Genomic DNA, 24437 nt, shown 5'->3' with positions numbered 1-24437 from the left:
TTTAAAAATAAAGCTTGCTTTAAAAATAAATCAAAAGGCATTGTGTTAAATACTACCTTTATTACTTCTGCTCTTACAGTATAAATAAATCAGAAGAGTATAAGTGTATGGTTACCAATAAGACACCTAAGCAATATATCGAGAACGACTGGGGGCATTAAGTTGAAACTTTTGGGGATACTCTTATTACTACTTCTGCTCTTACAATTTAAATAAACAAAAAAGTGTATCCAGTTTGTCAAAGAGCATAGGTAGAAACTTTTGGGAATGATTTTACTTGTCAGGTCAACTTCAAAAGCTATAAAATAAAATAAAAAAAAAAAGTTTCTCCAAGATACAAATATCAACCCATGCTATGGATTCTTATAGAAAAACGGAAAAGATGTAAAAAAAATTTCCATGAAAAAGACTATGTTAATAAAAAACAAACAGAAATTAACCTTTAAAAAAGTTTTCTGAAAAACAAATTTTCCAAAGAAAAGGAAAGAGCTCCGTTAAGCCATGAATAAGCAGAAATAAAGTCAAATAATCTTCAAAGCGTAAACTACCACAAATCAATATCAGTAAATAAATGAAATTCAAAACGAACAGAAAATGACAAGAAATAGCGGAGTCAAACTCAGAACGAGCAAAAATTAATATGAGTAGGACTGATTACCCCCATGCCTTCTCAAGAACAGAACATAATTTGCGCTTTACTGACCTTCTCAAAACCAGAACATAATTTACGATTTACTGAAAACAAAATACGATTTAAATTTTTTTACGTTTCTTACTTTCAAAAGAATCATCAAAACCCAAAGGAACGAACATCAGTATATGTCAATTAAACTGACAATCCACAGGCATTTTTTTTTCACGATAGTGCAAATTCTGTTCTGGTCTTAAGAGGGCATTGGGGTTATCAGCCCTACTCCTGTTAAGTTTTGCTCGTTTTAAGCTCGTTTTTGAAACTAAGTATAGTAAAACAAAATGGAAGCCAAGTTTTTTAACATGAAAGATCGATTTTTGATGAAAAGGACATCAACGTTAATAAATTTTTGGTGGTAGGGGGCGTCAAATTGAAAAAAAGAACTGCGAGAGAAAAAAGAGCCGAAAACACAAGGCCGTGTTTTCGAAAGTTTTCGTGCTTTCGGCACGAAAGCACAAGCGAGTTAAGAAGGTGCACCTTACTTTTGAAGGTAGAGTTGTCTTTGGAACCAACAAATTGTTAATATTTGAGTTTTGCGAACAAAAAGGTGTCGTCAAATCCAACTAATTAGATTTGGTTATATATTTTCAGAGTTCAACTTCCCAATACTAACGAAAAGGTTTTACTACCTTAAAAATTTCGTAATCTGTAAGCAACCAAGAGAAAAATATTAGATAATCTCTTTTATTCAGATTTGAATAGACCTAAAATGGGTTCAGACGGAAAAAAATGTTCATATTTTGCTGTTCTTGGTATTTTCAGGCTGAAACTATGAAATACGTAAGAAAAAATTAAGAGTTTCCGTCCTAAGCATTAACCCTGTGCCAAAAACACAAAACTTGTGTTCTGGGTAGCGATTTGTCCATCTTTTTTACAATCCTGCATCCACGATTATTGCAATTAAACACACAAAAAAATGCTTATATTTAAAGCGTCTAATAAAAGCAATAAGAGTTACGAATATCTGCAAAGAAAGGTGGATGTAGAAATTAGAAAGAAAACAATTTTCGCTATATCGATTGAAAAAAATTCATTAATAATTCATTCGCCTGAACTTTATAAAAGAGTAAATTCTGAAATTATGAAAATAGTTTTCTTTTATGTACAAAAGATTCACCAAGGAATCGTAACTCAGTCATCAAAACTTCATAAGATAAAAACATTGTATACCCAAATTAAACATTTCTGTTTTATACCATACGAAACAAAGGAAACTTCAAAATAAAATGCGGTAAATATATTGGTCTTGCAACCTCTCATATATCTCACCACCGATATCATTGGCTCTACTATCCGAGACACGAATATATTAATGCTACAGAAACTGCACATTCGTCGACTTATGATGTTGGTCAAAGGAATGGGATTAAGTACCTTGAACCTGAAAATCGAAGGATTAAAAAAGAAAATCTATTGAGGTTGAGAGCCCTACTATTAATAGTAGAATCCTTCATTTGGTTGAAAAAATTTTGAAGGCATACATTGACCAAGCAAAAATATCAACTTTAGCTAATTTTAATTTATCTCATAAGCTAATGAATGGGCAAATAAGTAGTTTTTTAGTAGAGACAGTCAAGTCAGTGCAAAGTTCACAATAAAAAGGACACAATTTTGTATTTTTTAAGTTGTTTTATAAGACATAGATTTAAGTTTTTAACAACCGACACGTAACTCTGAAATTGCTGGTGTTATTTTTATTGGAAGTTTTATTAATAAGCCGCACAGTCGAAACTGGTCATACAAAATGAATAAACTGTATTTGATATTTTTACGGAAATTTTTCCTTGCAGACTCGTTCAGCTGAGCAGGATAACAGGATGAATTCTCCAGAGCTTTATTAAGCAGGAGGAAATTATCACCCAGAAACTGCACTAAAAACGATATATATATATATATGACAAGATTCGATTTTAAATAAAGCTGATATTTAAAATCAGCCAGCAGAAACATGCGGGATCCAACACTTTCAACAAAGCCAAGAAAAATTGAATTTCAATAACTAGGAAAAATGGATGTAGTCATGGAGAAAAGATGTATTCTACATGACCTTTAACATAACCAAAAAACTTCGCAAAATTGAATATTCAATAATCACGAGAGCCCAACAACCGAATTTGGCATACATCATTCAAGTATGATGCGTTAATAAAAAACAGAAACCAATTTAAATTTTAATAATAGTGAGCTGTTTTCAATTCTTTTTACAAAACTGGGTTTAGGAAGCAAATAACTCATGTCTATGGTACTAGAGCAGTTTCTAATGTTAAAAAACTTTTTTTTATGTCAAATACATACAAATTACATACACAATACGAATACAGATGTAAACGTGATATAAAAAAATAGTACATTCTTACTGTTTTACGATTATTGGCTTTTCCCAATTTTTCTTGCCATACACGAGGATCAGTATTGCCACAATTGAAAGACACTCTCCATTAGGGTTAGTTCAACTAGATTAAATGTTTTTACTTGACACTCAATTACGGTAATCTTTATAGTCTTAAAGGTATAAATGGTTACCAAAATAAATTTAGAGCGTACGTCAACGGCTTTTGGAAAGTTCAGAAAAGTTTTGTTGACAATGAAAATTGGTGATGAGTATACATAATAATTAAATTACACTTTTGCTGAAAATAATTATGTATGACACATTTGCACGAAACAGAAAATAGTGATTTCATCTACAGTAGTTTGAATAAGTTTTTGTTGATTTAATTAACACCAACTTATCTTAGCTAGAGCTCTGTTTAAAGAGTAAGAGTTAGGTTGCCTGCAGTATTTCAAAAGGCATTACGTTACAAGACGATCACAAGCGGGAGAAAAATGCGCTTCTACTTTTTTGATTAGTCAAACCACCAGCTTTGTGTAATGTAAATAACAGTTTTTTTTTGTTTTTTTTTTAGGCATCCAAGATACTACAGATACAATTTTTACATTAGGAATCAAGATTTTAACCTATTTCTACAGGTGAATAAAGGGGACATAGTCTATTTTGGAAAACATTTCGAAGGATATTAAACAAACCTAGATGCAGAAAAACAAATTAGATTATCCCATCTAGCCTACTAACTTCAGGGGATGGTCAGGGGATTGATGATCTTTAGAGTGTCTGAATAAAATAAGAAGAAGAAGATAAAAAAGTGAAACACTGGACACGATGAATTCTCAACACAGAAACCTTTTTAATGGTAAAAAAAAAGCTTTCAGAAGGAATCAGAAGTTAAAGAAAAATTAGTGACGAGGGTATGGGATTCCCTTCACATGTTTAAGGTATATATTTTTTTTTACATTGCATTAGAACTTATAGGATAAAACCTGTGCTAAAATCTTTATTTCGAACAATCTCAATTTCTGTTGGGCCCAAGTGGATCAGACCAAGGTTACAAGGATTGGTAGCTATGCCCAATTGATTCCCCTTCCCTCATTTAAATCTATGAGATGATTATACATGATAATTAAATTACGCTTTTGCTGAAAATAACCACGCATGGAACAGTTGCACGAAACAATAAAAGGTAATGTCAACTACTGTAATTTTCGAATATGGGTTTCACACAATGGGAGTACGTAGCTTCTTGTCTAGGGGGGGGGGGAGCCTTGCTTACACTTCTGAAATAATTTTTGGATACCCATTGAGTAGAAAACACTGTCAAACTTGCTAGACACTTAGGCTGCTTCTTTTCATCAAATTTAGTTGATATAACACAAGGTAGTAATGTGTACAGGGTTGCCACAAAGGTTAGTTCCAAAACTGTTAAAATTGCACAATTCTGCGTGCAAAGCAGCGATTTTTGGAGCGTAAGTAAAAGCAAATTTTGCACGTGCCCCGGTACGATATCAATACCGGAACCGATATTTTGACATTTCTGTTTATTTCCAGTTTTTTCAACCATCTAGCTTTTATCGACTACTTTTTAGCCATCTACCTTTTTAACTGCTTTTTCAACCATTGTTTTAAACCATATTTAGTGTAAATTTGAAGTTCTAGGGGTGGAGGAGGCAGCTGCCCTCCCCCCGTACGCCCATGGTTTTACATCAGCCTACCGTGTTTTTGATGGTCTTTACAGTTCATGAGAAGAATAAGAAGTAGCATCTTATGATCATTTTAAAAATAAGGACCATTCAAAATAATATGATTACAAACATGAACAAATTTATGTCAAGAAACAAGCCGCTCTGCAACCTAACCCGCTTTCAATAGGCCTAATACAATTGATTTCTGTGATTTTAGGCGTTCAATGGGCAACAGAAATAATTAAATTGTGTTCAAAAGTGGTTATTGAAACTTACTTCAATTAATTATTTGCTTACAGTGTTTTTATGCGACAATTTGTCCCTTTGGTGTTCAAACGGTGTAAAATAGAGCACACTAATTACGCATATTTAATAAGTTACCGCAATAAGCTAAAACATACATAATTGCTAATCCAACAATACTAATACTACTACTATTAACAAGTCACTGAAGCCTGACATCTCATGTCAGGCCTGAGTCACTGAGTCATCAAGTCGGCTGAGGCCAACACAGCTACGCACGTTCCAACAGGAATTGATCCTGCATTCCAATCTATTCAAAGCCTCCCTCTTGGCACCCTTACAAGAAGTTCCTATCTGACTTGCATGACAATTTCTCATCGTCAATTGTCGTTAGAAAATTGCGAAATTTGAAATATCTCAAATGAATACCAAGGAAAACTTGTCCTTGACAACTACTTTGAAAATGTAGCTTCTAATTTGACAGATTGGCAAAAAGAAATAGAATCGCTAGATAGTAGAAGATTTTTAATGTCATCAGGATTGAAGGAAATGACTATTTCCTGACAAAGACAATGAGATCTTGCTAGATAGTCCCATATTTTTAAAGCCAATGGGATAAAGAGAAATCGATGATCTTACTAGTTCAAATTATCTCTGATTACCAACGCTTTCTTCTGCTAGATATTACTGTTTATCAGCAATAAAGCGGAAGCTTTGAATCTTTGTACGCAAGTTTATTTATAACTTTCTACTGAGCCAACAGGGGAACTCCAGAGGGGAAACAGGGGCACTTACATAACCAGCAAATTTTCACCGTCGTCTCCAGAATACTCCTTATCAGTTTCGTTCTCTTCTTCTTCAAGTCGTTCGAGCTCCTCCAGTCTAGCCATACATGAAGCATGGTCTAAAGGTTCTTCCTTAGGTCTAGCTCTCTTAGCTTCTTCCATTCGCTTCCTTCTTTCTTCTAAGGGATGAAAAAAAAAAAAAACACTGACTGGGATCAGATAAAACTCAAAAGATAATAAAAGCCAGATATTTTTACGACCATAACGAAGTTAAGACAAGATGTGTTTCCCAGTTTAAACAGGATGTTGTCATGGAAACATATTTCCAAAGCATCTTAATAGGAAATTTAAAGAGTAGAGTTAAATAATTTAAAAATGCTCCTAGGTTTTGTACAATCTGCCCCGCATGTATTAGTGACCATCTAGTTAATAAGACATTCATGTTTTATTCAAGATTTTCTGGTATGATGTCCTATTTCTCCTTGTTTGGTAGTGTCCATTATACCAGCATAAATTAGCTCAAGGAAACTAACTACCGAGGATTAAACCTGTACCTTAGATTATTTTTCCTGCAAGCTTTCTATGCATTTAAATTATTGTTCATTATAACTTGTATAATTCATTATAACTATCGTAACTGGAAGCAAATTACTTTTACGTCTGTATTATAAATGTAGATTTTATATTATATAGTTCCAAGTAATATCGAAAATAATCAAATACAAAAATCTACATATTTTCTAGACGTAAACCCCTTCCGTTCACTTTTGTTATCAGTCTATATTGTTTCCGTCATAAAAAGGCATGGAAAGAATTTATACCAAGGAAAGAGTTCTACACTTTCATAGATGAATATTGATTTATCACAGCATATAATGAAGAATTCATAAAAATTTATTTTAAATTTGGAGAAGGAAGGTCACTCATCTAGAATTTTACAAGAAAATTCTTCACTCAACCTTGAGAGTTTTGTACTCCCAACTAAACTAAGCTACTTTTAATGATAACATAAAGTTGTGGCTCTAACATAATACCATTACATAATACTATTAAATTCTGAAAACTATTTTAAAATTCTAAAATGCATTGTTATATCATTGCTAGAAGTGCTTCACTTTACTTATATGTTCTTTACATTCTTATTTGAGAAGAAGTCCTTCTGTTGAGTCTTCCAATTATTTATTTGTTTATTTATTTTTTATGACTTTCAACTCAATGCCTGATCTAATCTGCAATTCAATTTTGAGTGAGGGAGGCGGGCTCATTTACGTATAGTGGGGTTCACTTGTTTCCAAATAAGTGAAAAGCAAAAGTTTAAATGATAAATAAAACGGCTGCAGCTAATGCTATTTTTAATAGCTTTAAGCTGCTTGTTTTTTTCTCTATCTTTCTCCTCTCTTTCTGGGAAAAAATTTTTAATTTCCTCTCTTATCCGTTTCACGCTCTTTGGTTCAATTTTTCACCCGTTACACCACATAGCAAGACACTTTCCAGAAGGATGTGTTCCAGGAAACAATAATCATTAATGATTATTAATTACTTATTATTATTCGCGTTCCAAAACACGGGATAGTAAACAAATTAGCTCATTTCTTCATCTTACAGGAACAGGAAGAATTAAATTAGCCTTTTTCTTACTATGAGCACGTAAGAGGTTGAACCATCAGTTATTACTTGCCTTAGGATGAAGGTAATAATAAATAATTCATCACCTTTCATGACAAGAAGATACTGTAATGCACCCATGGTAAAGTTATTCTAAAATATTATCAAACCATTTTTTTGAATTATTAACTGCTTTACCAATTCTTTATTAAATTTTCATATTTTTGTTTCAATTATTAATTTTATCCTTTTTTAAATTTTATTAATTGTTATTTCATAATAACAAGTTTACCATTTTTATTAATTTTTTTCTGTTCATTAAATTAACGACAGAATAATTTATTAAACATTGGCAGAACTAATTTCCTTGGGAGCTATATGTTTCAGTGTTTGCCATGATTACAGGCTTAGAGTAGTTCTTTAGAGGTGTAATAGAAACAGAGCAAGAAATAATATTTAAAAAAAAACTGGTATATGGAGAAAAAAAGGGCGAAGGTATATATTAACAGAAAATTCAGATAGCCAAGAAACAAACTTACCTCTATTATCAGAATCTCATCCTGAATCAAAATATAACATTGATTTATGTTGCAAATTTAATTTTCAGCCCTTTAGTGACCCTCAAAGAGGATATCTTTTTCTCTTAGGCCTACCTCTATAATCAGGATTTCATTCTGAATTGAAATTTGACATTGATTTATGTTGCAAATTTAATTTTCGGCCCTTTAGTGACCCTCAAAGATGATATCTTTTTTTCTTAGGCCTACCTATATAATCAAGATTTCATTCTGAATTGAAATATGACATTGATTTATACTGCAAATTTAACTTTAAGCCCTTTAGTGACCCTCAAAGATGATATCTTTTTTTCTTAAGCTTACCTCTGTAATCAGAATTTCATTCTGAATTGAAATATGACATTGATTTATGCTGCAAATTCAATTTTAATCAAACCTTTCTAACCTTATTATATATTTTATAGAACCTAACCTTAAATATTGTATATTTCTCATGCAATTATTGATTCTCGATTTTGTTGTCATCAATTCAATTTATGGGTAAACCAATTTTGACAAGATTTACGCTAACACAGTTACATGAGCTGTATCTAAACTAAGAGTAATTATATAATCTTTGGTGGTCTGTAAATGGCTTAAAATTACATTTGCAACCAAAGCGAAGTCGTACGTGGATTCAGGATGAAATTCTGATTATAGAGATAAGTTTGTTTCTTGGCTATCTGAATATTCTGCTAATATATGCCTTTACCAAATAGAGACGCATAGTAGGTTCTTTTTAGTCACAGTCACAAGCCTGTGGCTTCTAAAGCATTAAATTAGAAAAGTTATCGTTCAGGACTTTGTTCAGGATTTGTTGAAAGGCAAACCCTTAGCAGCTAGAATAGTTTGGGAAAGCAGACTTAAAAACAGGGCAAAAAAAAAATTCTTGCAATATTGTCCCATTCTCATTTGATAATCATACCAAGTTCATGTTATTTAAAATTATAAACTATTACATATGCGATTTTCCCCATTAAAAATCTTGATGTTTTGCTACGGGTCCCTCAACCACTCAAGTTTAGTTTTACTAATGATCTCATTCAATCCTGATATATCATAAATCATTATCCCAATTTACGGTACATGACAAGGAATGAATGAGGCATAAACAACTAAAGGCTGAAAAAAATAAGAATCTCCTCGATATCTGAAGTTTATAGCATTTGAAGAAACCTAGATTCTTCAAAATTCCTATGTAATTATGGAATTTCTAATATGATGTTCAAAAACAGTTCCTGAAATATGTGAAACATTTGCATTATTTATTTTTCTTTTATTTCTGGCTGATATCTCTCAGGATGGGAAAGGGCTCAAGTGAAGAGTCTCTACAAGAAAGAGTCCAGATCAAATTTTAATACTTATCGGTTTAAAATAAATTTTAACACCTTAATAATAATTCGTGATTATGTACTTGCCAAATTCCCCTTTTCCTCTAATGCCGTTTTTATTTTTGATTTACTGCAATGTTTTTCTACTTTAATTGTTAAGTTTGCTGATTTGCCCTTTATCTTTGATGAATTTACTTTTTTAATTTCTTTTAAATTTTAAGTGTTTGTCTTAATGACCTGATTTGAATTTTTTTTTTTTTTTGTTTTTTTTTTAGCTTTTACTGACATATAAGGCGAATTCGGCTCTATAGAGCTTGTGATAGTCTTTTGAAAATAAATATTATCTAATCTTATCGCCAACTTGAATTATACGAACATCTTGTACTGTTATGGAACAACCAATTGTAGCTCACATTCAAAGGTATTTTGGGGATCAAAAGCTTTGGAGCTTAATAAGGTTTTAGTAAGCCCAGGTCACAACTTCTTGAGGTTGCTTCGAATTTTCAGTGCTTTTCTGATCTGACCCTTTCATTGTACGGATTTTGATAATGAAAGGACCCATTTCCCAATTTCTAGTATAAACCCCAAAACTGTTTCATTTACTGCAAATTACTTATCTGGTAGAACTCAGCAAGTTATGGTTAGTGGATATACCTCTCTCTCAGTTGGTGTTGCCAGTGGGGCTCCTCAGGGTAGTTCCCTATGCCCCATATTATTTCTTTCGTTAATAACCTGTTTTCTTGAATTGAAAATTGTTATGTAAAAAAAAAAATTGCTGACGATGTGAGTGTACTTCCTTTAGCCAAATGTTTATGACTCAATTGTTTTTACAAAATGACCTTAATATCCTCACAAAATGGTTTGACTATAATTCTATATTTGTGTACCCATCCAAAATATGTTTCACTTCACAGTAGACATGTTTAATTACCTGATTGTTTTTACTCTATTTTTTGCATACGTTCTTGATGTATATGTCTATATTTTTTGGTAAAAAAAAATTCTTTGTATGATTTTTTCAAAGGAGATAGTCCATGATTTGAGTATATGTTTTCATTCCTGCTTGAAGTTTGACAAAAATGTTTCTCAGGGTGTGAGGAATACCAAATTTAGCCTTTTGTCTCTGAAAATATGTTTAAGAAGTTCAGTATTTGTAACTTCATAACACCTTATAAATCCTTTGTTCGACCTCATTCAGAATATAGCTCCTTAATTTGTTTTCTAATTAGAATTACTCACGAACATAAATTTGAAAAAATTCAGATGAGGGGTACCTAGATACAACCCTGTCCTAAGCGTTCTTATTTTATATGGTGAGCACTATGCTTAATTTCATATACATTACTAAATAAATAAATAAATAGCTTAAAATCCCAATATGGATCAATCCTTCAAACAATACGAATTATCTTATAAGCATCAAAAAACTCTTTTCTCTGTTATAAAAAGGTTTGGTGGAATGTCAATGCTAAAAAAATAGTTACAAATCTATTTCCTTCCCCGCTCGTCAACAGTCAATGCTGTTTGTATGTATGGTTTTATTTGTACACTTAAAAAATACACACTTTTCCCAGACACCTATAATATTTTTCTACTGGAAGGATAGGTTGGATTTTAAGTAAGTTAGTTTTTTTTTCTTTTACGTTTGACAAAAACAAATACCCTTTCTCATGATTTTTGTACGTATATAAAACCTCTGTGGAAAATGAAGGTGCTTTAGAAACCCAATGGAGGGATCAAATGCCCCAAAATACACCATCGTTGGCAAGAATTTTAAAAGGATAAGCTACAGCCTTTCACGGTACGTCAAGGAGTTGCAACAATCCTAGAATCAGTTGGCCCAAATCTTTCTTGGATAGTTTCTTCTCTTTGGCGTCTTAAACTAACACTCTTACCTTTCGACCTTTGAAATTCCTCCTCGGTTACATGTTCTTCGAGGGTAAATACTTCTGTTTTCTCTCGGTACAATTCCGCGGTTTTTGCTTGCCAATCACGGCGTCGCTGTACTTCTTTTTTTAGTTTCTCGATTTCCTCTTCATACCCTACAAATTAAACACTTACCATTATCAACACCACAAGAGCAATTTAAGAATAGTAACAGACTGCCCTACTATCAATCTTCAATATATGTCAGAAAACTGGCAAAGATACGCAAATACATAATTAATATAGACTACAGACATTTAAGCACTCTGGTTTTAAGACACAATTAATTAAGGTACATGCCATGGGATAAGGTTTGAAATATTATCAGTAATATACAACCAGTAATTAGAAGCCACTGGAGTGCACTATCATCCATTTCATGACTTGTTCCGAAACAAGAAATATATCACATGCCTGGACTGGAGATGACGTATATCTAAGAAACATATAAAAAACATAATAATGAATAAAATTAATAAACACTACTAATACTTTTATGTTTCCAAATTGTTTCCAAACTGTTGATCGTTTTTTTCATTTTCTGCAGTATAATTTCCTACAACTTTGTGAGGGTTTATGGCATTCTCAAAATGCTCAGCCCATCTCTTTTATAACACTACTCTTAACAATAATTTACAAAATCATTCCTGTCTTTAGCTGGTACAAGTCCAGACTAGCTACTTCTTCTCAAGTTCTTTATGGGCAACTACAAAATGTTACTATTGTACCGTATAGCTGCACTACACAGATCCATCAAGATTTTCAGTTTCCATTGGCTCCTATTTATACCTGCTTCATTCACACTTTAATACTTTCTCTACTTCCCTTACTTTCCTCCTATTCTCGCATATTCTACCACTCAAAAACTCCATGTACTAGACCCTTCTCTCTTCTCCCAACCTCAAAGTATTTTGGACAGAGTGATTAGCTGGGTTTTTAATTTTTCTCCCTAAGATACTTTTGCATACCTTATTTTTGCAGACTATTATTTTCAGACTACTTTCTTATATTATTCCACTCAGGCCTGGAATGGGGATGAAGTATATATATGAAACATATAAAAACCTAATAATGAATAAAAGTAATAAACACTACTAATGTTTTTACGACTGAATTATTCTAAACTATCGACATTTAGATTTATTTTTTCTTTGGATAGGGGAAATATCTTGGACTAATCAAGAATTTGATGAGATTAAACCCTCTGAGATATGATCTCTCCTATCCCAAACCCTGGTACCCAGTTATCTAAACCGCAGTTATATTCGATGTCACTTTTAGCTCAGATTGCTCTTTTCCTTAAGTTTAGACACTCAATACTCGCAAATCGGAAGCGTCGTTCGTTGCTTCCACCTGCTTGTACAAAGGGTCTCCCTACCCAAAGAATAATAAAATCGAACCATTGAGATGGCTTACCAATCGTTTTATGAACTCTTTTGTCCCTTTTTTTGTTAGTGAATTTAATCTTTCTCAATTTATTGACCTGGTGCTGCAAAAAACTGCATAATTAAATGGCAACAATTATGAAAATTGCGAAAGCTGTTCTTATTAAATGAATCTTGAATTTGTTGACTTGTGCACTTTGAGCGAAAAATTAGCTAGCTGAAAAACAAAAACAACCTTAAATAAAGTATTTTTGATAAAATCAGGGATGAAAGAGTAATTCAGTAAAAATTTTAGTCAAGGAAAATTGTACCAAAACTGCTTAGAGCTAATGCAGAAATCCAACGAAAAATAATATAGCATGAGTGCTTGAAGTGACTTTTAAAATGAGTAAACACAAATAAAGGCTTGTTTCATCTGAATGCCCTAAATCGTCGCTTAGTAAAACAAGACAAAGATAGCTTTAATAGCCCACATTAGCATACTGACTTGATACATAGAACTAACAGTGTGATACTTTAATAGCTATAGGACTTTTAAGTCAGATTCAAAATTCAGGAGCAAACTTAGTATACTTAGAATTAAGTGAAAATACACTGAATCCAACCCAAGTCTTATATTGACATGGCCTTCAGATTCATGCGTCATGAACTTATACACAAATACAACCGCCACTAAGACATAATCAAGGAGGCACACTCTTGCCTCTTTAAAGAGGCGAACCACGACAGTGTTAAGCGATCTTCGGTTCCAGTGGTCGCAGAGGGATGGGGAGGGATGCATTTCGTACTAAGCTCCAACTAAGAAACCTGCCAAATTTCATCCCCCTCCGACTTTTCCTTCATGGGGAAAATCTGACCGAAAGTTTCGACCCCCCAACCCCACCCCCCTTTAACGTTGTCCGATCGGGCTGAAATTCACAAGTTAAGGTCCCCTAGGGCCCAGGAGCTTATCCACGAAATTTCAGCTCGATCCGATAACTCCTTCCCTGTTTTCCAGAAACCACGCATAGCCACTTAATGTTCATGTTCTCCTTTTGTTTTTTTTCGCCACGCCTACAGGTCACAGCCGATATCGTATCTGGGTGTACGAAGACTCATTCGACGCGGAATTCTCCGAGTAATTTTGCTTGAAAGTTTCGTCGGAAAATCTTAACCCCCCGATTTTCTAGCTTAGAAAAACCCCATTTCCTCATAAGAGCCCATGTTAAGTTTTTTGTTGTTAAAAGTTACGAATTTCAACATCAAGTACATCAAAATGATCAGCTCGACATGGTGAGACTGACTGAAAGCTTCAAAAAAATCTGTCTTAATCCGTAAAATTTTTATTTGAGAAAAATGACAGAAACCCTTTTTTTTTCTGCCACGCCTACAGGTCACAGCCGACATCGGATCTGGGTGTACGAAGACTCATTCGACGCGGAATTCTCCGAGTAATTTTTCTGGAAAGTTTCGTCGAAAAAACTTAAACCCCAGATTTTCTAGCTTAGAAAAACCCATTTCCCCATAAGAGCCCATGTTAATTTTTGAAATTCTTAAAAGTTACAAATATCAACATTCAAGTACATCAAAATAATCAGCTCGGCACGGCGAGAATGACTGCAAGCATCATAAAAATCCAGCTCCATTCCAGAAATTAAATTATGTAATTGGAAATTCTCCTTGATTGGAAATGTTTTCCAAACTGAACGCAGACGCCATCTAGCATATCAGAAATGAACTTACTAAACGCCATCTGTCCTTTTTTGAGAGAATTGTAGAAAAACGTACAGAAATAATATGAAAAAAACTTCGTTTTCTTAAAGAGTTAAAGAGACTGCATCCCAAAGTCGAACCTTAAAACGTACAAGAATTAGGAGATTAGGGGTGGGAGTAGGGTAGCAAACAAAAACCTGTTTTGTATTCTTTGTTAATTAAAAGAGGGGGGTTAGAACAAAAAACCTGTACAAAAGAGTCTTTAAAAGCGGGAGGTTTGGGGGGCGGCAGCCCCCCATCTGCCTCTCCTAATTCCTGTACGTTTTAAGGTTCGACTTTGGGACGCAGCCTCTTTAACTCTTTAAGAAAACGAAGTTTTTTTCATATTATGTATCCTAAGCATCGCTTAGGGTTAGTCTTATACAGTTTTAGCAACTGAAAAAAGAGGTAAAATTAACATAATCAAAAACTCTATAATCCAAAATTATGATTTTTCTGTAAGTGTCCTTGGCAAAAAAAAAAAAATAAAAAAAATATCAGTCTCTAAAGGGTTAAAATTTGTGCATCTAAAGGTCCATTAGGTCCATTCACAATGAGATATTACTGACACCATTAATTAGCTAGTGCTAATTGGAGCCAGGCTTCCTCACCTTACCTAGTTTGAGCCAAGACTGAAAAAAAAGTTATTTCTAGAAACCACTTGAATTGATTAAAAATTGGAACATTCCCTTACTGCAATATTTGTTGACAGCCGTCATTTCGCAGAAGATGGGTGTTGAATATATAACCGAATTATTCGAATAGGTTGTGCAAATTTGTTATTCCCTGTCTTCACAAATCCATCATTACCTTCTCTTTTCTGTATGATGGAAAGGCAGTGTGGTCATATTGCAATATTGTGCAATATGACACCTTAAATCAGCTAGCCCTAATTCGAGCCAATCAGATTTTTCACAGGATTCTCTGATTGGCTCAAAAATTTACAGAAATATTACCATTACCTAAATCTCAGTATTACTAAAATCTTATTGTGAATGTTCCTTTATGATCTTGGCTATACAGTTTAAAAAAAAAAATCGACTCAAACTTACTCTTTAATCGTCTATCTGCAATAGCACAAGCCTGTTTAGCAGATCGATTAAGGAAGTAGCCATCACCAATAAACACAAAAACTTCATTAGTCTTCACAATTTGTCCAGGCACAAACGCAACACTGGACAAAGGAACCATTACATCATGTTTCAGGACATCTGGTAATGTTGACAATCTTGAACGAAGAGCAACCAAGTCCTCCTTGTGTCGGGTAATTGTATCTAAAGACTCTTCACATTCATGAACCCACTGGAAAAATGAGAGTGACGCACATCATGACAATAAAGTAAGAAATAGAAACAAGAAAGTAGAACAGGACACAAAAACTATTCAATACCTCTTCATCTTATGGACCTGCGATTGAACTGCCCATTAGGAAGGAGAGGAGGTGCAAATTTTTTCAAAGAAGGATGGGTCATATTCTCAAGAATAGATGTTTTTCCATGCAAGTGTCATATTCTCCGAGTACTGAACAAAATAACAATATTTTAGGGGGTAGAGGAGGGGGTCCAAACCAGAACATAGAGCAAACATCTGATATATTCCACAAGTTCAGCTATTAAATTCGTGTGGGTCTTAATTGTAGAGCATGCACACAGACATGACTGTCAGAAGATTAACGCTTCAAACGAAAGCCCGATCCCTGTATGAAGGTATGGCAAGTACCGTTATATGCAGTCAAACTAGCATTGGAACGTGCCAAGAATTTACAAAGGAAAATTGACACTAAATGGGATTTCTATCACTTTTCAGTAACTTTGAATATGATTGGACAATAATCGTCCAAAGTCACAGTCACGAGGGAAACTTACCGCGGGTATGATTCGCCATGACGATCAACCGCTATAGAGATTTCATCTTGGAGATCAATCAATTTCGTTATGGAGATCAATCAATTTTTTTTTCACTTTTTTTTGCAATATTGTATTTGAAACACTGTAAGAACGAAAACGCAACTAAACAGTTGATGGACCTGCTTTGAAGGGAAGTTGGAGAGGTGTTATGCAAGTTAACTTATGGATCTCTTTATTCTGAAAACAGAGGAAGAGTATAAAAAGCGTACTTTATGCAGCCTTGATGAGCAAATATCAAGTGTATCCACCTTATGCGATAAAAATAGAGGTTGTAACTGGTTGAATCAACAGTTAACATAATATAGGTCTATTATCAATCAAAATCAACTGTTAACATACAAAATAATCCCGAAAATTCCCAGATAAAGAATACCAAACACAACAAGGATTAGACATGGCAAAACCACAGAAGACTTTGATGCGCAGGAATTTTTTGGGCTAACTACATGTGATAATTTCATTCTAGCATTCTGATTGGTTCCAAAATTGCATTTTTTTTTCGATGAATTCATTATTTGAGGTTTTATCCTCTAATCAGAAAAAAAAATTCTTGCTAAACTCACATCAGACAGCCAATATATGCCAAAACAAACATCATCTTAAACCATCTCGCTTAAAAGTAATTACCACAACTGTTACTGATGCAAACAGCTCACTGAAGCATAAGGCAGCTGAGGCCAGCACAGCTGCACCACTACCCCCTTCCCCCTCACTCGATACCTTTCTAAGTCTTAATATATTCCCCCGTTTCAGGCTGAACTAAAAGTGTGGAAAAACTCTTTTCAGGTGAAGAAGTTTTTTGAAATTTGGTAGTTGCAAAGTTAGAGATAAGCTTATGAATATGGTCGACTACAGAGACATTAGTAATTTCTGTAGGAAGTAAATTACATGACAGGATGATACTTATTAGACGAAGAAATGCTGAAGATAAACTTTTCAAGGAAGGATGGTATGACTTTAGGAAGGGGAAAAAATGCGTCGCACTCTTAGATTAGAAACTAAAAAGTGTCTGAATCATAAAAGAGCAATATTGCCGCGGTTATTGTAGGAAGTGAGGTTTGTTGTTGGTTTAGTTGGGAGTCAGGAATTAAGTAGGGCTGCGTTCTTACCCCTTTTTTATGACTGGTCGAGTTTGTCCCAAGGAATACAGCAATGGCTATGGGAGAACATGGTAACAAATGGGAAGATAAAACAACCCTAGGCTTAGATTATGGAGAAGATTTGAGTGTTCCAGATAAAAAATGTTAGCAAAATGAATGTATTTTTGGTAGTTATGAGAGTTCAGGCTTGATCTCTTGCTAGTCGTTTGATTGACGCTACATCAAACAAAGTATTTACAAAAAATGTGGTTCGATTCCACTTTCTCAGGCTATGATGAAGGAAAGGTTGAAATGGCTAGGCCACGTTTTATGCGTGAAGGATGGCAGATTATCAAAAATTGTACTTTTTAGGCAACCATTCTGGGACAAACAAAATTCAGACCATCTTTGAATCTTGGGAAACAAGCCACATAAAAGATTTAAAGGAAATTGGGCCACCAGAGGCCACCATAGAGAAAAATGTCCTTCCATCCTCGCCAAATATTTTAATGGTCTGTTAGGAATTACATTAACCACTCAACCACATTCTCATTCACCCCAATAGCTTGGAGCTTGAATTGAAGTCTTTTATGGCAGATTCTGTCAAATGCCTTTGCCAAATCCAGTAATATGATATCAATGGGAACCCATGGTCTGGAAGATTGGTAACATAAATGCAAACAATCAATCAGGTTTGTTTCAACCAACCAGCCAGACCTAAAACCATGTTGACATGATGAGGATAGCTCAATAAGGTCCGTGGGCAGGTTCAACAGTTCAACATGCAATTCTTTTAGAAGCCTTGGGTGTACACCAACAAGTCCCACTTATTTGTTTGGGTTCAACTTTTTTAGGCGTGTCTCTACATTTGCCCTAATGACTGTAATTGGAGGCATATGGGTTATGATGGTATAGGTGGGGGGGGGGGGGTTAGGAAGAAGGGCATTATTGGGTGGAGTCAATGCAGATTCAAACTGCCTATTTACAGCATTAGCAATTTCTTTTGGATCATCTATTACACAGTCATTGTCTTTAAATCAAGTAACTGAGTGTCTGCCAGGCTTATGGGCTGAGGCATACAAAAGCGTTTTGGATTTGACTTGCTTGTTGCTGCTATAGCCTCCTCATGCTGTTCAAATTGCATTCCAGTTAGATTTCTCACTTGATTTTGTGCCTTGGTATATTTTGTGTAGTGATTCTTATTGTGTATATTCTGCTTATATAGTCTACAATACTTTTTCTTTTTATTTCTTTGGTCATAAATGGTAGCTTTTTGGGTTTTCAAGTACATCTTACTACAGTATTTTTGTAGGAGACCTCTAGCAGTATTTTTTTCATCATATTCCAAAATTTATGAACATCCTTTTCAGTGATAAAGGACAAATCACACTTTGCCAACTCTTGCCTCATTAGACATTAATCTCTGTACATATATTTGGTAAAAACTGATTTTCAAGGGTACAGTCTAAAAGAACATTATATAGCAGCATGATTGCTTGCACCAGAGGGTGGTAGTGGGGCTATGTTTACTAGCACTTCATAGTCTGTTACTATTACAAGGTTGAGCAATGACAGTGGCTGGCCATCCTGGTACCTAGTTAAAAAGCTTGCAGCATGATGAAGTGAATAGTTTGCAATACACTCAAGAAATGGTCCAACTGATAGAACCAGTAGTTTTGAGTATCAAATTTTCATAACAGACTTACTATAGAGCTTTAGGTGGATCGAAAGAAACTTGCTGCTCAAATGGAGTGAAAATTTTCATAGTTAGTGGTCTTCTAAAGCCCAAAGCCATACTAACCCCCATTGTGCTGACACCATTGAATATAAATGGATATTAATCCACCATTTTATCAAAGAAATCTTTGTGTCTTATAATTTGTTGCAACTGTTTCTTTGTTTAAGTTGATGCAAGTCAAAGTTGCTCCTTAAAAAGTGTGGTCATCTCAAAAAAGAAATACTAAAAAATTGGGTGTCAAGAATCAATGCAACCAGATTTGTTTTCCAAATTATTGTCTGAACTGAAATTTCCTTGGTCCCTGAATTTTAACTGGGGTGTCTACATGGTCAGATATTTTAAAGCAGATCAGCATATTACAGGTTTTCAAGAATTAGTACAACACACTTTTTTCAAAATGTTATTTTTTTACAATTGTGCAGACAACCATACATTGCCAGTAAGTTGTTAGTTGCCTGAAGGTGAAAGTAATTTGGGGCTATTCTGGATGTTACAGATCAATGCAACAAATTATTTCTAAGGCTTTTGTATTTACTAAGGTCCCCTTGCCTCTGTCTACATGCCCTGTAAGCATAAGTCAATCTAAAAAATCTTTTGGCCCACTTTATTGGATACTCAAGCTAAACTTAAAACAAAACAGACATTACTAGAGACAGGAGTTTGGCAAATACCCCCTCCCCCTTATCTCCACAAAACCTTCCAAAGTGTATTGTCTCTACCCAAAAGTTCTTCCTAGTCATCTTGATTATTACAGGTTTTTATTTTGTAGATGTTTTGAAAAATTGGAACATATTGTTAGAAATACAAATAGTTTTCAAAAATATACAAATGACACAACAGACTTCAGTAGGTTCACAGAGTTAGGAAACAGACATTGGGCAAAGTCCTGTGTTCAGCAATTTCTATATAAGTATCTGTTACTTTTGTGTTTAATATGAGTATTTATTTTGATTTCTGTTTTATGGGATTCAACTATTCATTGACAGTAAATTTTGGTTGTTTAAGTTTGAAATGTCAAAGAAATTTATTTGTGCTTGCCTCAAGTTGTAAATGGCTCTTTACTTTTCTTTGAAAAACTTTTTTTTGAATTTTTTTTTTAATAAATGCAAATAAATATTAACTGGCTAAACCATGTGGCCTAAAATCTTAGGGTTCACATCCCCACTCTCCTTTTTTTGAACTGAAGACATGAAAAAGAAATTTTCTAAACATAGAGGTGGGCTGGTTTTTTTTTCTAATGACAATAACAAGACAAAGCATTTTTCCCAAATCTGCCCTCTCCATCAAATGGTGTCCCTATGAGTTTACTCGTGTTCTCTTATAGTTTGTCTGATTTAGGGGTGTTTCAACAAACCACTGCTCTATTGAATAGATTCTAGCATATATGCCTAATGACACTGGTTTTTTTGTTGTTTATAATTTGACCAGTTGCAATACAAGTCACACCTACATGATAACTCCATGTTAGAACAGGTTTGAAATAAAAAGTAGTAACCTTTAAGCTACAGAAATTAATATCAATTGTTCCTAGGCAATGTTAGCTAAATCATGGCTTTTCCTATATTTTTGTTTAGTGTACATTTAATGCTTAAATGATTCAATGCCAGCAAAAGAGGTGAATAAGTCTTTCTAACAGCCAAAAATTGTTTTAATTGGCGTAATGGCTTGTCTTAATTGATGTCTAATGGCAATTAGGATCCTTTATTTTTGAGCATTAACATGAATAAGGTGAACATCACTAATAATACTTAAGTAGATGACTGTTCTATATTTCTCATTTATCTTAGATGCAATACAATTTATATTTAGAGGCATGATCAATTCCAGTTGTCTTACCTAATGCAATAATATTTAGCTAGGCTTGTGCCTTAGGCAATATTTGAGAAAGTAAAGTTCTTTTTTTTTATGTATCTTTCAAAAGTAGTGGAAATAAATTGTGAGTCAATAAAAACAGTGCTTTTGATAAATGGCACATAATGTAATTAATGAATGCCATTATTTCTCTAGGAAATATATTCAAATTTCACTCTAAATGTTAATTATAATGTCTAAAGTATTGATGATGTGGCAAGTATAATGACTATGATGATGTGGTGAAGTATTGATGAATGGCAAAAAAACAGTTCCCCCCCCCACAAAAAAACCTAGAAGCAGCACTGAAACCAGTTTGTCTAAGTAATTTAAAAGGAATTTTTGTTAAAATATTGTTAAGCAATTATGTTGACAGCAATGGAAGAAAACATAATGACATGATTAAAAGAAACATTCTGCATATTATAAAGCAAGAATTTTATTATTTTTGTTTTAGTTTTGAATAGTCTATATCCTAGGGCTATATTTGGGAACAGGGGGGTGCTCATACACTGTATGGGCAGAAAACCATGTCTTCATTTCAAGCAACATTCTCAGTGCTTTTTTACTTTTTCTGGCAGTTCTTGTCTACATTGTTTTTGTTTGTTTTGTTTTTTTTAGGCCCAAAAGGCAAATAGCTTAAAGTGAATACAGAATGACATTTTTCTAGTTAATGATGAATCTTGTGAATGAAAAACTGTTTTCATCAAACCAACTTTGCCTAAAATGCCACAATGAAGACAGGAATCAGGTAAAAGGCTAGGTTTATATTGAAAAAAAAAAATAAGGAACCTGATGATACTACTTCATTTTTTTCTTTTTATTAACTAGCATGTTTCCTTCAGAAGATCTGCTTAAATAAATTTTTACCTAGACTTTTACCAGGTACTGGGACCTAATTGTCATGGTAGCCTAGAACCTACTCAGCTAGGCTATGTTTAGAAGCAATGTTGAGAGGAGAATTAATTGATAGGCTAGCTACCCTTTGTTATTATAGTATCCAAACAGATTGGAAGCCTTGGCACAAAGTTGTACTATTTTTGTATTTGATGCAGGCCTATACAAAACTAATCAGCTCAAACCTCCTTGTACATGGGGCTTCAGCTTGAGCTTTGGGTTTTAAGAGGGGATTTACAGAATGCATTGACAAAATTATCTGGTGTACCAGCAAATGCAAACACATTAGCTAAATTTAACTAAAACCACAAGCTAAATTCCAAGGGGCCAGCACTGTGTGCCAAAATTTTGGGGGCCCCCTTAGCTGTTCCCCTACCTTTACCTCATTGAAAATAAGGCACAAGTAAAAGTGAATAAAAACTTGAGAGCCATGGCTAAATATAGTAAAGCCAAGGCAGATGGTCTCTGTGAGAGGCAAAGCTGTTATTAATTTTTTCAAAAATGAATAAAATGACTCATTTCACTTGTTGATAGATATTCTATCATCCATCCTAAGGAAAAACTAAGGTACAAGCATAGAGTAAGGGTAAAGTAGACAAGTAGCTTGTCTAGAATTTTACGAAAAATGTATATAGGCTACAATAATTCCCCTTTCAATTACATTAGATATATTTGAAACTCAGATATACCCTATCTTGCTCTGTAGCAAATCTTGTCTGTTTTCCTTCTGAATTCAACTCCATGTAACTTGAATTCATACTATGGCCTTAAAAGCAGCATTGATCAAAGTTGAAATTCCCGCGTCGGTAAGGTTCAGCGTTGCGAAAATTTGAAGATATGCTTGGTTTTCTCGAATTTTCTTATAAATATCGCGCTTCAAAAGATTGTTTTGGTATCTTCTGAAGAGTAGATTATATAGCTGGTACCCATATCCATAGACAGAAAAGGAGTAGAGCACATTTCCAATAAAATTTAGTGATCATATGTCATGTTAAAACCGAGTTACACTAAACCTTTAGTGTAAAATAAAAAGCTAAACTACCCGTAATCTAGCATCTATTTTTTTTTTAATCTCTATGCTCACGTCACTTCACAACAGTTTTGAGGCATATAATTAATATATTTCATAGAGAATGCATAAGTATAGAATAGTTTATATTGACATATATACCCGAGCTTTATTTGTCAGAGAATTCAAAGTTAAATATGCACCTTAGAGGCCATTGTGGGTTAAAAAAAAAATTATAGTCTCAAATAGAATGACTAAGGACCATCGGAATCTCTTAACGAAAATCACAGCAATCACGCAGTGAAACTGGCTATTGCTACATATTTTGAGTCAGCTATAGAAGGTTCATGGTTCCGAAAAATAATTTAATATTTTGGGAGACAAAAACAAACAGGAACACATTGACCACAGGATGCAACTTCCTTTCTTATTTGATTGTCAAAGTCTATACTCAGGCTTATAATTTTGTAGATTTCATGCTGTATGAATGCTTTCAGGCCCCAGTCCTTGGGAAAAATGACTTTTTTTTCTGTTTCCATAAGCTCTTAGTCCCATTTATTTATCAGAAGCAGATAAATTTAGCAGAAGCACGTCCATTACATATTAGAAAATACAGGTTAAATTTTACAAAGCCTTATGATAGTAAAAACTGAACAATGCTAGCACATTCGAGATTTCAATACAGAAAAAAACGGAAAGCGGAATTTTCCTACCAATTGGTTGTTTAACGTTCTGTTTATTCCTATCATACAGCTGCTTATCCCCTTAAACAGTTTTTCTTACTTTGAACACCAGGTTTTATTTAAAGACAGTTTCTGACTTTGGGGCCGATCGGTTTGGCCTTTGCAAGCTCTTAAAGGTAGTGACACCAAGGTAAATACAAATGCTGGTTTCGTTTAGTTTGACAACATAAAATTTCTGGCACTAAGTGCAGAAGTGTGTGGAGATCAAGTAAACTTATAGTGAAACACCAGACTAGTGGAAACCAATTGAACCACATTTATCTTTATGCCTGTAAAATCAGATCCCAGAAAAACTGTATTTAGGTCATTCGTAGTGCTGAACTTCAGACAACCGTGTAATTTTTGACTCTTGGAAAAAGAAACGACATCATTTAGTACGACAAATGGCACTAACACTTTCCATATAGGAAGACAGTTGAATGGTTACACTGCTCCATATATTTGGCTGCGACGCTAGAAAAGGACATCCTAAACAATTCTTAATTTGTTTCAACTACTCTTTACCATTAATTTCAGCATACAAATGAATAGAATGCCACGAGCAACCAAGGATAAATAAATGCAGGTAATTCTTCAACAGTTTTGATTGTGCGCCAGTCTGCCCCCCCCCTTCTTAAAACCCACGCACTGTCTATAGCAAACCCCATTGAGTTTGCTTTTTGAGCTGCAATTTTTTTAAAGTAGTTTGATCATGGCAAGTAAATATCTCTGGCTGCCCAATGCAGAAATTCAATTCGTTTCAAAGGAGAATCTCTTAACAAAAACTATTTTCTTGATCAACTGTATTTATTTAAAAATAGCAAACAATTGTATTTAGACTCTTTTTGTCACTCAAGTCTGTTATTATCTTGAACTCCTGCAATTTTCGCATTGCTCTTTCTAAGTACTCGTAGTGTGTCCAGATTTAATATCATAGCACCTAGAGATCTATATCAAAAGTCA

The 24437-nt window shown here is 34.0% G+C and overlaps 2 protein-coding genes across 13 annotated transcripts in view; both read right to left on the bottom strand.

The window, feature by feature from the left end:
• LOC136033878 (cilia- and flagella-associated protein 251-like) overlaps window positions 1-22549 on the bottom strand; it is a 29404-nt gene extending 6855 nt beyond the window's left edge. The window contains exons 1-4 of the mRNA XM_065714852.1: window positions 22433-22549; window positions 15324-15573; window positions 11125-11271; window positions 5747-5915 (exon numbers count right to left, since the gene is read on the bottom strand). Of these exons, the coding sequence (XP_065570924.1) occupies window positions 5747-5915; window positions 11125-11271; window positions 15324-15573; window positions 22433-22501 (635 nt within the window). The 5' untranslated portion in view covers window positions 22502-22549. The remainder of the gene's footprint in view (window positions 1-5746; window positions 5916-11124; window positions 11272-15323; window positions 15574-22432) is intronic.
• The window catches only part of LOC136033883 (uncharacterized), a 611411-nt gene that overhangs the window by 365594 nt on the left and 221380 nt on the right, over window positions 1-24437 (bottom strand). The window lies entirely within an intron of this gene.

This window comes from Artemia franciscana, chromosome 12 (assembly GCF_032884065.1).
Source record: "Artemia franciscana chromosome 12, ASM3288406v1, whole genome shotgun sequence".
NCBI classification, from domain to species: Eukaryota; Metazoa; Arthropoda; class Branchiopoda; order Anostraca; family Artemiidae; genus Artemia; species Artemia franciscana.
This window is presented reverse-complemented; position numbering and strand designations above follow the sequence as displayed.